Below are 14,577 nucleotides of genomic sequence, written 5' to 3'. Positions count from 1 at the left end.
TTCCAATCTACACAAGTAGACATCCTTATCTGTCCATCTTTTTCGAACATTCTCCCTCACACTCCATTTTCTTGCTTTCAGTCATGGTGGTTGCTATAGTAACAAGCTGGGTAGGGTGCGGTGGGGGGGGGGCTGTGATGCAGCACACATACAGTATCACCAGGAGCAGAGAGAGAAAGAAGGACGGGCAAAAGAGAATGATTCGCGGGTGACGTGGTGTCAGTTGCCCATTTTGCTTTGTCACTTAAGCATCCAGATTTGCCACTTCTTCATTTAAACTTTGCCCGACTGTCGGCTGAATCAAACTGATACAAACTCAACTAAATACACCACAATCTTCAAACGCATCACTTTTAGTAGGACCAATGCCGAAAATTTTCACGGAAACTGACTGTTGAAAAATACGTCAGGAAAAGCATTTGCAACTCGATATTGGAGGTTGAAGCAATTTTACAATCAACCAAACAGGACACAAATTCTCATTTGGCAGTTCAACTCGAAATGTGGAAAAAGCAAGCGTGAAGTAGAAGAGATTGACTTTTTTTTTGACAGAACTGTTGTACCATTTCCCACAGTCTGGTTTGTCGCAGACTTATGAAACCTTTTTTTTCTCCTCCCACCTTTGTTCTATTTTGATTTTATTTCTTCTGATTGCAATTGATTTCCAAGGCTGTACACGCAGTACTCATTTTCTAATACATCCACCACTACTTTGCACCGTTGCCCTGTGAAGTCAGCAAAGTTCAACTAAAATAGAAGTGAGCACATTTTTGTCAAAATGTTCAATGCTTTTAAAATGTGCTAACCTCGTGTTGTACGCTCATATTTCCCGTCGTCTGCTCTTTCTCGAGGGCATCGCTGTTCATGTTTCATTTAATTACCTTTTTCTGAGTTCAGTGTCGGGACTAAATTAGAGGTTAATTAATTTCCCATTCAGGAACAGCATGACCAAGCAAGACACTTTGTTAGGTAGCCTTTCAAATGTCTGATGAATGAGGTGAGCACAAGAAAAAGAAAAAAAAAAAAAAAGGGCATGACAAGATATGAGATAAAAGGACGAAATTCAATTGAGTAACTACAAAGAACTGATGGAGAAAAAGAAGATTTGTGCCCTTTCTTTTTCTACATGAATCCACATATGAAGTGATATTTGGAATGTTAAAATCAGTATGGCACAAACACGACGTACTACTCGACTACAACATGAAAAAGGAGTCATATGGGTGCACAACTACTATATAAAAAAAAAATTATATAAAAAACATTTTGTATACATTTTATATAAAAATATATATTTATATAGTAGTTATAAATATATATATATGTTTTGTTTTTTTTTAATATATAGGATTACCTGTGGGGCCACTTTTGAGTTTGCACATGGCAGAGTTTAAAATTGAGAGATCTGAATTACAAAATGTCATTGTAATGCATAATTCTCTGCAGATAAACATTAAAATGAGTTTCTTTCCCTTCTTTTTCAGTCCATTTTCATCCATTACCATCATTATAATTCATAGAATTTCTACAATCGGAGCGCTGGAAGAGGAAGAAACATTCCCCGGCATGGTTAGACATACGTAGAGTTTTAATTAAAAGTATGTGAGGCCTTTCGTCATTGCGGACGCTCGAAATGGTCAAGTCACGCCGAGCGGTGTTAAACATTCGGTTTAATCAGATCAGTGGCAAGTGAATAATTATCTTTATCATCATCTGTGCGCTCTTGTGGTAATATAATTATCTTGACATAAAAGAGTGCCTTCCCAACAGAACGGGGCTAATCGGTTTTTTTTTTAATCCGGACCTCTGCTGAGTCGAGCATTCACCCGTGACCACCTCGAATCTACTCCCGGTTTAGTACGGGACGAACTTAACTGAAGGCAAGCGTTTAATACACTGAAGTAATCAAAACAAATTGTCCACTAAGACTGTACGCGCAAGGCTAATATACAAGAGCACCCCCAAACGTGCCAACTCCAAATCTAGAATTTCCAGCCAGCGCCCTCATACAAAATTTGCAGTCAAGCAGATGAGTTTCACTGTGTCAAACCAGCATGCATCATTTCCTCCATATTATCAGCCAGGTAAATTCTAAATTTCATTTGTTTTTAATCGCCCCACCTCTTCTTTCAGAATTACTGTATAAAAATAACATTGTGAAGGTTTTTTTTTGCTTTTTGCTTTGCTTTGAATTCTTGATCACACGTTCAAGTCGATATGGAATAGCCCATGCAGGATGGTAGACTTTACCTCACTCGGCAGGATGACGATGATCATGTTGATGATGATGATGATGATGGTGGTGGTAAGGACGAGCACGATGATAATAATGAGCATCATGTGCAACATGAAAAGGATGTCGTTTAGTTGTCTTAGCTACAGAGTGTAGATCACTGCAGGAAAGAAAAAAAGTAGATTTATATCATATAGGGGATATGTTAATGTCCATCATGTGGAGGAAAAAAAAACGTATCAGCGACAGTTGTTGGTGGCATGGGTGAAAACGATTCGATATTGATTTTGTGATTATAACATTCATTCGAAGCATGACATGCATGAACCGATCAGTCGAGTTGTTTTTACTTCTGAAAGAAAGAAAGAAACCTCGGTTGGTAAAATCAGCAAATCGGAAGACTTTTTGTGAGCATTTGATCAATTCATATTCGTCGTTTTGATCTAAACTGGAATCCATTCACCCAAATTCGTAAACACGGCAATGTCACTGACCTGCCAATGAGAAGAAACTCTCCCACCAGTCCTTGGCGCCTCATAGCCATGAGGATATTCCTGACAGTCATGCCCTCGCAGAAGCACGCCACCACCCTGGCCTTGGGCAGGTGGGCCTTCAGTCTTTCCACCAATCGGTCGAAGCTCTGCTCTCCAGCATTGCTCCAGATTTTGCCTGAAGCAAAAGAAACCGGCACAGCCTGTCATGCTTTGCGGTCTTTTTCCGGTGTCCTGCATTGCATTTGATTTTCGCTTTTGTAATTCATACTTTCGATTTTTAACCCATCAAACGCGTGCGATACCATGCGTCATAAAATCTCAAAATGATTCGTCTCGGTGTTCATATCCTACCAGAATGAGCGATGCAAATGCCCTCTTTGGCCGACATGTCCTTGAATGCTTCCATCCCACTTTCGCCATAGTTGCCTGGAAACACAAAAAAATAAATAAAAATCAGATTTGCAAAAGACGAAGGAAAAACAACTCAGAGGAAGGCATGGGACAGACATCCTGACCCAGTTCCCTGACTCGTCTGCCAAAGCACAATTCATTAATCTCACATTTGTGTCAGGGAAATTGTCTCCCTACTGTGGCGCCCGTTTCTTTGCCAAAGAAAGTGGGTGACCTGGAATTTATGCAAATGAAAGGTTGTACACACTGGCAACAAAAATGATAGGATTCCCCTGCCGAAAATCTCCCCCTTTCCCTTTCATTTTGGCCATTTTTTTTTCATTGACAAAAAAAAATTTTAAATCCCTCCACCAGGTGAGGTTCAGAATCACTCCAATATAATAGCTCTTGTGGTCCGCCTCTCTCTTAACTATGTGTGAGATCAATAACAGAATGTGATCTCAAGTCGGCTGCTTTCAACTGTGGTGCAAAGTAATTTGTGAACAACCAACAAGGCCAAGAAATAGTCGGGGGTAAAGTTTGGCTAAAAAAAAAAAAACAGAGTCACAGGAGATGTGTGTGTGTGTGTGGGTGTTGGGCGAGGGGGAGGGGGGGTGCGGATGTCGGGGTCCATGGCATTGACGAGTGTGTCAGAGCTAAGTATAAATTCCTGTAATTAGTCGCTCAGTGAGAAGAGCAGCAGACAGATGGTGCAGACCATGCTACCCCACAATCACACGCGCACACACACACACGCGCACACACACACACACACACACACACACACAGTTTAAGTCATCAGAATCGATAAAGCTTGTAACCTACTTCAGTCGAGTCTCAACAGGGATTTATGTGCGAGACATCTTTTTCATCGAGTCTCCCTGCAATTCTTTCTGGCTTTGAACGTTTCCCTTTAAACTGTATGTTATGTGCACTCCATTCCTGGCAGTATTTCCCAATGATGTCTCATTCTTAACTCATTCCCACTCTTATATTGTTGAGAAACTGCAACGTCACTTTTCTTCACCTAAAATAAGTTTGTTTCAGTTTGTTTTTTTTAAATACAGTAAAAATTTTCAATGCAGTTCGCATAACATCCATAATCTGCCCAAGGAGGTCTTAAAAAGCGACCGTCTCCTTTTTACAAGAGAGCGGCATATTCCTCGGGTGTCATTTCCGCTGACATCCTTCCGTCCTCCGCTCTCCCACTTCTCTCCTTCCTCCATCTATCTCACTTAGTACTCTCATCCTCTTATCACGTCTCACCTGCTCGTCCCCCATTTTAACATGCTTGTCTCTCCACTCCTCATCTCCTTTCTTCCCTGTCAATGCTTCACCACGGGGTAAAAAAAAAAATAAAAATAAACAGCATGTAGTCAACATGTGTTTGCCCACCACCAGGATTTCTTGAGTTACATGCGCATACAGTCACATTCAGACAAAAACCCAAAGAGGCACACAGGCTCAATGGCATTCACATCATGCCACTTGGAGAACTGAAATGACATATAAACAGCTCCGTGGTAGCCTTGAAGTAAAACTTAATTATAATATATACTCGGGATAGGTGAGTACCCACACCAGGTATCGATATCGGGCTGATACCCGGCCTTATCTCATGGTTTTGGTACTTGCCACAGCTGCTGATACCAAGACGAGATAAGGAACTGAAAGAACGCATGGCTGACAGATTAAGATACAATTTAATATGTATATGAATATTTATAAGATTGAACTTCACGCTCTGTAAGAATTGACCTGGATGTCACTATTGTATGCACAACTTTAAGTCATGGTTTGTTTAAAAAATAAAAAGTACATAACATAAAACATACATGTTAAAATGTATATGACGCACATTCAATTGCTTAACATACGCACACATGTAACACACGTATGACAAGGATTAGCATCCTTATAACCAGCCGTTTATTAATTCAAGTCAAGTCAAGAGTATTTCTCGAGCACTTTAAAACAGCCATCGCTGCATACAAATTGCTGTACATGGAGCAATTTAACATGCACAATAAACAGTAAGACAAATTGGTAATAAAGGCGATAGAAAGCACCAAATAGTAAAATCAAGAACAAATCTAAGTCATGCCGAGTCGAATGCCAAAGAATACAAGTGAGTTTTCAGGAGGCTTGCCGAATGTTCAGTGGGAGGTCATTCCAGAGAGAGGGACCAGCAACAGAAAAGGCTCGATCCCCTCTGAGCCTCAGTTTAGTTCTTGGTACTTCTAACAAAGTCTAGTCCACAGACCTGAGGCGCCGGGCAGGTGTGTAGAGGCGGATGAGCTCAGAGAGGTAAGGTGGTGCGAGATTCTTCAGAGATTTGAAAACAAAGAGGAGGATCTTGAAAATAACGCTAAAATGAATGGGGAGCCAGTGAAGAGATGCCAGAGTAGGAGTTATGTGCTCCCTCTTACGAGTACCAGTCAAGAGGCGAGCAGCGGCATTCTGGACCAGCTGAAGGCGCTTAATGGAGGACTGGCTGACTCCAAAGTAAAGGGCATTGCAGTAATCGAGCCGGGATGTGACAAAGACATGAATTACTGTTTCAAAGTGTTCATGTGAGAGGAGAGGTTTTATTTTGGCCAGCTGTCTAAGGTGAAAGAAGCTGGATTTAACAACGGCACCAATTTGCCGATCGAGTTTGAAATCACTGTCCAGTTTAAGGCCCAAATTGGAGACCGTTGATTTGTACAAGGGCCACTGGGGCCAAACAATATCACCTCTGTCTTCTTCTCGTTGAATTTCAAGAAATTTTGTGCCATCCAGGTTTTGATTTCTTCCAGACAGGATAGGAGTGGCCTGAATGAGAAGGCGTATTTTTTGCTCAGTGGAATTTAGTTATAACATTTTTATTGTATTTGTCCATGCATCCATTTTCTGATCCACAACATCAACACTTAAAGCTTTTACATTTAGGACAGACTTTGGTCAACTGTCAATTGAAATGTATCGGAAATAAGAGGTAAAAATGGCACACAAATAAATATTTAAAAAGAAACAGTTCTATGAAGGTGGACCCCTGCATACTCGCAGTTTGCTACCCACAAATTGTTTCATACATTCAATCAGCTTCAGTCGAAAAATCATTTCACTGTTAATCACGGCAGATATAGGATAGGATGATCTTTTTTTTTTTTAAATACGGCCACCATTCAGTTGTTTCAGATTTCTAAATGTATGACTCACTTTCGTGCATATAAGCGTTGAACATATTTAAGACGCTAATGCTGAAAATAAATATGTGATTCTCAAATCCCATCCCCAGTCTGCAGTTACTGTACACACTCTTATCTATTCTAAGCACTCCATTTACGCAAACCACACACACACACACACACGCACAAACTGTGTGCATGTCCCATTCCTCTCTCTCTCTCTTCCTTGTTTCATCCAAACCTCTCCTTCCCACACCACCCTCCCCCCCCATTTTCTTTCTCACACCCTCCCTCTCTGGCTGTGTGTGCCTTGATTACATTTCAGAAAGCAACACCCGACCTTGAATATTTATTCCAAGGTCATATGCCGTTGTCCTAACCAACACATGGCCGACAGTCCCCACAGACACACACGGCATTTTAAAAACAGGAAGCCAATCAAGCATCATGAATAGCGATATGCAAAAACATACTCGTGCACACACATAAGAGGAGTAATGGAATTTTCACTCGAAAATGTGTCACATCGCAGAAAATTACTATTTTACTTATACTACTATTTGCTTGGGCATGCCCCAGGTGGGCAAATGGCTTCCGAATCAATAGTCTGACTTGATCGGAATTGTTCAACTGTAATCCCTGAAGCACAATGAATCAATCTTGCACTCCTATTTCAGTCCACCTGAAGACAACCAGAAGACAAGTACTTGACAAAAATATGAAGTAGTAGCAAAATAAAGTGGCGGTCTCAGTGTGCACATCCCCTTAATCTGCTGATTAAGTAACCAATCCGATTCAAACATGTTAATTGTCACTGGCCAACGATGAAAGTGCCTCGGGAGTGATGAATTCTAATCCAGATGATGTAGTAAGTAGAGGAAATGATTGCTTTGGTCGAAGTCGGTCACGAGGAATTGTCTCCCACTCTAATTGAAGTTCAGTTGAAAATCGGCGCGATAACCCAAGGACGGTTATTCATCTTTGGATCTTGAGCGGTGCCAGAGAACCACAGAGGGGAAAAGCAAAGGCATGCACTGTGTATGTCCGTGTCTTAGATACTCAAGTACACGTTGGTGGTGGAGGGGGGTAGTGGGGGGTCGAGAATGGCAGGGTGTGTAGGATGCTGTACCTTCAGTGTTGATGGCAGACACATAGCTCCAGTTGTATCTCTTGACAATGTCCACCATGGCCCTTGCCTGTTGAGCGTCTGACGGCACCACCCGCATAAAGTACTTGTAAAGACTCTGCCAAAAGTCGAGATGAAATGAAGAGAGAGCGTCATACGATTATTTATGAGCAAACGTTCAGTAAAAGCTGTCTCACCTTATCACTAAGATCCATACTGGTGGCAGAGTAGGCAATTTGTGGTATGTTGAACAGCTGAAGAAGGTTCTGGACCTGGATTGCTACCGAGCTCGATCCCGGCCCGATTAAGCCCACAATGGGCTTTTTCCCTCGCATGGGAGTGGCAGAGGGGTCGGTGCACTTCATGGCTGCTCCCCCACCGCCGCCTCCTCCCCAAGGGGTTCCTCCACCCAACTCCTCCGCCTCGTCGGAGGCTACCAGCGAATCCCGAATAAATTCGATGCTCTGCTCCAGAGCCACGGCGGAGTGCCAACAGGAGTCGCGGATCTCGCATCCGAGGGTGATGTTGGGAAGGATGTGAGGGTCTGCGTTGATGCGGTCCAACGTGTGCATCATGGCCTCCACCCGCTGGATGCCATACTGCTCTCGAACCGCGCCGCACTTGCGTTCATGAACCTGGACGAAAAGGAGTAAGGATTCAACACGACGGGTAAGAAATCTTAAAAATCTCGGTCAGTTAAACAAACCAAAATATTCCCAAACCAACCTTGTCTGCAGGGGGCTGATGATGCACAGAGAAAAGGGCTCCAATGATGATGTCGCCGGGGATGTGGGCTACAACTCGCCGTTCACTAGACTGCACAGAGTCCGTTTGCTCAAACGTCGCCCAAATGAAGAAGAGGAGTAGCCGCAGATTCATCTTGTGTTTGTTTATTGTGCCAAAGGTGAAATGAAAGGATCCCGTCACAGGCAACGACCGCTCCTGCAAAGACTTTTTCTGGCCATGCCAAAAGCACTCTTGTTTCAGGTTGCTTTAACTCATTCTTTTCTTCCGTGTCTTCAGATGTCAACGTTGGACCGTCACTAAAAGTGTGACAGGTCTAGCAACGCGACGTGGGGAAATTTAACAGAAAATCTTGACTGAGGCTTAAGAAATGATCGAAGTCCAAAGGCGGAGCTTGTGTCCAAAGTGCGTGGCGACAGATCGACATGTTCACATGAACCTGCAAGAAGGGGGGAAGGAGGAGGGGGGGAAATGCGTCAAGCTTAAATACCGAAAGGTGCTACAGGACATAACGTGCACACACATTACATGTAATCAATGCAAAAATAATAATACATATTTTGCAAAATAATGATGGCAATTGACATCCCAATTGGAAAACTGAAGTGCAGTGAGGTGTAAATAGACGCCCCAACTCACAGTGAGCCTTTTAAAAAGAATCCCCTAAAGCTTGAAACATTTTCTCTATTTTCAAAGGACAGCGCATCTGCGGGAAAAGCGCGAATGATTTTCGTGTGATTGCAAAGTTTGCTGTGCTTGTTTGTAAATTTGGCAAACCGGGTCGGGCCAAGCTTATCGTGATTAGGGAGACCCGCCTGCCGGAGTGACAATAGGGTGGCGGTAAGTCCATCTAAACTTGCGACTGCTCAGATCACAAAAACAAAACCCTGGGTTTGATATAACGTTAAGAAAAAAAAATACCTTAAATGGAAATTATTTGAATGTCAAACTTTATTAAAGTGCATTATCAGCATAATGACACAAACGCCACGATCGGTCTCATCAGCATAACTGATCCTTCATTTAGGGATGACAAAAAAAACCTTTTTTTTTTAATTCATTTGATCAATACGCATTTATTATTAATTAATGAAAATAAAATCAAAATGTTACATCCGGCATTGCCTGCACAGTTAGGTTTCCATACATGATGTCAAAAGTTTGGACTTTGGAATAAATTATGACATGCACAGTTTATTTTGAAAGTGAACCAAATGGAGGCCAACTATGTAAAACTGCAGAACGGATTCCGCTCCACCACAAGACCGAAATAGTAGGTAGGACCAATCCATGAGTATACCATCGCATAGTAGACTGTTCGTTTGTTTGCCTATTTTGTATATTTCTATTAAACCGTCGGGGAGATGAGTGATAAATTTCTTTCCTTGGGTAAACCGTTAAAGGCAATCAGCCCACTGTTCTCTACCAGTGACCTGACAAATGATTTACTGCACAAGCTAGCAAAGCAGCCGCTTCTCAAGCGAAGGAGGGTGAAGGTCATGGCACAGGTGTCTGGGCTTTGCTGGGGGGGGGGGGGTGTGACGGAGAGTGGGCAAGGGCCATGAAAATGAATACTTTTAAGGTGTAAAATTTTTAAATAATAAAATGGATGAATGGGGTGGGGTGGGGGGGCGCAAGGGGTAAAAATAGGCATTCTGTGAAAAACCAATTATGAGTGATTGCAGGTCACATGTAGACCACTCAACACATCAGGGCAAATTCAAGTCTTCAATCAACCTAATCTGTGTATATTTGGAAGACGGGAGCAAGTTGAAGTATCTGGACCTCCAACCTCCAACACATTAAGCCGAGACCATCCTCAGAACCGTGAAGCAGATATGCTAACAATTTACCCTCCGCAAGGAACAATCTAACTAATTGTAATTAACATGACAGTGTCAGGAAGGCAGCCTCGCCAAGCGCTGCTCTAGTAATGAGCGAGTCAGAAAGAGAACAGCTCCACTTTCACACACTTGCAAGAAAACCCACCCACTCGCTCACTGAAGACAAACTACTACCGTTTCAGTTTAAATTTTTTCACACACTCCGTCATACGTGCTTGGGTCTCTCTATCGCACCCCCCCCCACCCCTCGCCCTTTGTGTCTCTATCTCATTGCGAAGACCTCACCTCTGCTAAAAGCAAGAGAAACTCCAATCCTCGATTCACTCGGGTTTAAATGACTATCGAACAATTGCTCACCCAAAAAAAGAAAAAAACTATCGCATGGGAATTTAAAGAGCATTCTCCAATTTGATCACTTTAATAGTCTGCCGATTGAAGTGTGTATATGTGAGGGACCTTCTAATTTATAAGCAATGACATGTCGTTCTCATCTTTATTCCACTTGGATGACCGATAGTACATGAAAATGAATGCCACGTACCATTCAGAGTAAAAGTCAAAACTGTATGGACAACACAAACACTTTATTATTGATATAAAGTGTTTAAAAATTGTGAAAATTTAAACATTATTGAAGTGTATAAAACTTCAATAATTAACAGAATGTAAAATGTGTTGAAATATTCTGAGGAAAATAGAGCAAGCTGAGGTTTTTTTTCTCTTGTGCAAGTCTTTCAAGAAGGGAAGCTTTTGCAGAGTGAGCACAATAACGCCCTATTTTTTTTTTTTTGGCACATATGCACCACCAAGAACATGACAGCGCGCTGTGATAAATCCTTTTTCTGATCTTTCGTTGTCATCCCTAATTGCTCACCTGTTGTTTTGGAATTGTTCAACAAGTTATTAAAAGGTTCAAGTAATATTACAGATGTAATGGCAAATAAACAGATCTGCATCTGAATTGATTCCATTCATTCCATCTTGATAGAAAAAAGGTCCCAGTGTCAAGTCATGTGCAATAATGAATTGCCCTTTCCTGCTCCATCTTTAAAGTCTTAATTAAGAAGGATTTGCAAAAAATATGATCATGAATGACCTGATCAGACAGTTAAGTCTCCGTTTCTCTGCAGAGCAGACACAGCCGAAGTCAATAATCAAGAATTGTGTCACGAAATAAAGACACAGCAGGGTACTAAAAACAGAGTGGGAACTGCTCCCGTGGGAGTGGAAGAAAGACGACGTGCATGCAATGTCTCCAGTAAGTCCCAAAGCCGAGCGGACTCGGAACTGCTGACACTGCAGCAGCAAGATCAGACAACATGGGTACGAGACGAGTCCACCTGACAAGATCTCATCCTAAAATCACTTCACGAGCAAATGTTTGACAGCCAAGCAAAACCCCCGTTCGCGCCGTCTTACCCTCTTGCTTGCTGTACGGATTTCATTCGCACCATTTACGGCGATTAACAACTCATCACGAGGCGTCTTCTGCGTGCATGAGACAATAGTGATAAAAGACGCCTGGCGCAGCGCTGCGCCCACCAGCCGCAATGGGAGAAGAGTAGCCGTTCGGAATCCTGCATAGACACTTCGGTGCAAAACATGAAAGAGTAAGAGCGCTGCACAACGAATACAAACAATTGCCGATGTTTAGACTGCGTCCCCAATAGCACGACGGGATCTCCTTCGCACCACATGCAAGCGCCCGTTCTTGCTCACGAGATACGATGCCTTTTCTGTATCCATTCATAGTTTGCGAAGATGACGATAAACTACGGTAAAATAACTCTGGGCAGGCGTGGGAGGAGTTGGGGGGGAGACGCCACGGGAATATGAAATTAATGACAGTTCACGTTGCTATTTCTGCCGGAGTTGCCGCCTTACCTTACTCGCGTGTGACGCCTCTTGATAAATAGGTCGCAATTTTGCTCTCTACGAAGGGGGGGGGGGGGGGGGAGATCGCAGCGATTGCGTTCGGTTCAATGTCAAAGCCACCAGCAGCTTTGCCTCACAACTGCCACGGCTTCCTCCGTTTTCCAGTCACGCACACCTGAGTCTCTCTCCTTCACCCACTGCTTGCTTGCACCGCACGAACACCCGCACACCGTTTCGCCCTTGTCAACAGACGCCGCGACGATACGTCCGCTTATATCCTTAATTTGATATAAAACGTTCATATTTGAAACTGGGAACACTTGGTCACGGTAAAGAAAGACAAGTGCCGTCAAGTACTCACTCCCAAAGTCTCCTGAACAGGTGCGTCAAGTTTGGCTAGGTGCTAGCCAAACTTGACGCACCTCCACCTAGCCGCTAGGTGGAGCCAAACTAAAAGCTTTTCGCGATTAACCAACCCCAAATCTTTGCTTCGTACTATACAATTATGGGTTGCTGCAGTTACAGATGGAAGTGTCATTTTTCTACAGTACACGTGGCCCACTATCGATTCAAAGTGCCTCGAGTGTCCTCATCAGACTCACTCATACTCGCTAATCATGAAATTGCAGCAGAATAATGAAACTCCCAAGGTCTTATGATTGAAGGCCAAAACATTTGCAGATGCAGTACAATGGCAAGTCTCTTAAAATGTAAAAACGGCACAAGTCATCACTCTATTCGTTTTGTCAAGTACAAAATGACCTTGTAAATATGTGAAATTCAAGCCTGAAGCATTTTCATTTTGCTGCAGGCTAACCTTTGATGCTTTGCACACCTTCAACGCATGAATAAGCATCTTCCTTATCTCTTCTTTGGATGTATTTTATCTTATATTGTTCCATTTTTATTTTGATGTGCATCTTAGTTTAGTTTCGGCTAATTGGGCATGATACATTCAAGGCAATGCATTTGCATGCAGCTCAGCGCATGGTAAAAGGAACCCAAAAAGGCAAAGCTTATAAATGAAAATAGTTGCCAAGCACAGCGCCACGCAACGCCGTTTTTAAGACAAAGTCACTGGGGATCGCTCAAGTCTGAGAATCAGTTCACAACAATGGAATGAAAAAGTGAAAAAAAATGCTCCAGTGGAAGTTGACACTTCAAGAGCACTGTCAATCAAAGAGGGATTCTGCCTCACATTGTTTCATGAGGTGCTCTCCGTACTCCATTCCTCAGTTTACTAGTAGGTTGTCTGGTTTGTGCGCATTGCACAACAAACAACTTTTCTTTCAAAGGCAAAACCAATGGCAATGCAGATGTTGAACTATAAATAGGTAAGTTCAAGTCTAAATCAAGTTGAGTCTTTTGGCCAAGCAGTCCCGAGTCCCAAAATTGGCGATTTAGGTGAAGTTGAGTCATTCAAATGGAGTTCCCCCACCTCGGCCACAAAAAAATAAAAATAAAAAAAAATCAGGGTATAAAATCCTGTTTTTCAAGACAAAATAGTTATTAATCTGTGTGTATTTTTCCTAGATAAGGTCACAATCGTATGGATATCTTATCTTATCTTATTGAAGTCATATTTAAACATGTGAAATTCAAAAATAAAACTTTCTTCTCATATCAGACCTTTTATTATGAAAAGGTGGCTTTATTCTGCAAGAATAAGTTCTTGCGGGGGGGGGTCCTTTTGTTGTTGGAATAATTGGACTTTATTCCTATTATAATACGCCTTTTGTATGGAGAATATCAGATTGATGAGATGCATGCCAATCCTATCAGAGCTTTTAATAAGCCCAAAGCCAGAGGATGAATTGATTTATCATTTATTTTGTTTTATTGGCCACTTATTTAGGTACGCAGTTTTTTTTTTTAATTGTACAACGTAATCATTTTTTGCTCTGTTGAATTTCATCTGGAAAACCTTCAATGTGACATACGATACATGACAACAACTGGATTATTTAGGATGTGGTGAAAATAAACTAAATGTAAAACTGCCATTTCATATTTTAAATTATAGTGTCAATGTTGCGTGCCATATTCCCAATGAGTCCTTTTAAACGGATTGATTCCGATGACATTGATATGCTGCACCCTGTGCATGCTCATCCTCACATGTGCTCGTTCGGTGACGAAGAAAGGCGGACTTCGCACGCCTCTGTCCTCTCAGATTAATGAGAGGCGACAGTATATGGGAAAAAAACATCATGGATCGTATTTCAAATTTCATGGCAATGCCCGATAACTTGCTGATGCACCCAAACATGCGCTTCCAACTTCACCTTGTATTTGTTTTGCTCAGCTTTCAGAATGCATGAGTACGTTCTAGTGTACGCAGTGTTTGAATGCACGCTGACGCATACATGAGAGCAAAAAAAAATGGATGAAAATATGTAAAATCATATGTAATCAGCAGCGATGTAGATGAGTGGTTTTGGTCCAGGATATGTTCCCAGACAGTCCAATGAATATCTGATCAATAAATGGAAAGCATACCTTTGCTTGCGGTACAGGTGTGCAGACTCGGAGAAGAACAACATCCCTCATGTGTCCATCATGGCATCGCCGATCGCTTTGGTTAATCTACTTTTTCACTATGGCAACAAATGAACGCCCCCTTCTCGCGCTCGCTCACTCTTGCTTGCTCTCTTTCTCAATGCTCCAATGAGGAGTCTCCACTCACATCATAGGCCACCCA

General features: G+C 42.3%; 1 protein-coding gene across 2 annotated transcripts in view; it reads right to left on the bottom strand.

The window, feature by feature from the left end:
• grm5b (glutamate receptor, metabotropic 5b) overlaps positions 1-14,577 on the bottom strand; it is a 33,747-nt gene extending 19,170 nt beyond the window's left edge. The window contains exons 1-6 of one of the 2 annotated variants that reach the window (XM_052077739.1): positions 14,376-14,577; positions 8,140-8,596; positions 7,611-8,048; positions 7,417-7,531; positions 3,079-3,153; positions 2,728-2,902 (exon numbers count right to left, since the gene is read on the bottom strand). In XM_052077739.1, the coding sequence (XP_051933699.1) occupies positions 2,728-2,902; positions 3,079-3,153; positions 7,417-7,531; positions 7,611-8,048; positions 8,140-8,292 (956 nt within the window). In that variant the 5' untranslated portion in view covers positions 8,293-8,596; positions 14,376-14,577. Of the gene's footprint in view, positions 1-2,727; positions 2,903-3,078; positions 3,154-7,416; positions 7,532-7,610; positions 8,049-8,139; positions 8,597-11,885; positions 12,204-14,375 lie in introns of those variants that run through there. The other variant, XM_052077740.1, reaches the window with a different exon arrangement.

Source organism: Hippocampus zosterae, chromosome 10, assembly GCF_025434085.1.
Source record: "Hippocampus zosterae strain Florida chromosome 10, ASM2543408v3, whole genome shotgun sequence".
NCBI lineage: Eukaryota > Metazoa > Chordata > Actinopteri > Syngnathiformes > Syngnathidae > Hippocampus > Hippocampus zosterae.
The sequence above is the reverse complement of the archived record's forward strand: the minus strand, read 5'-3'. Positions and strand labels throughout refer to the sequence as shown.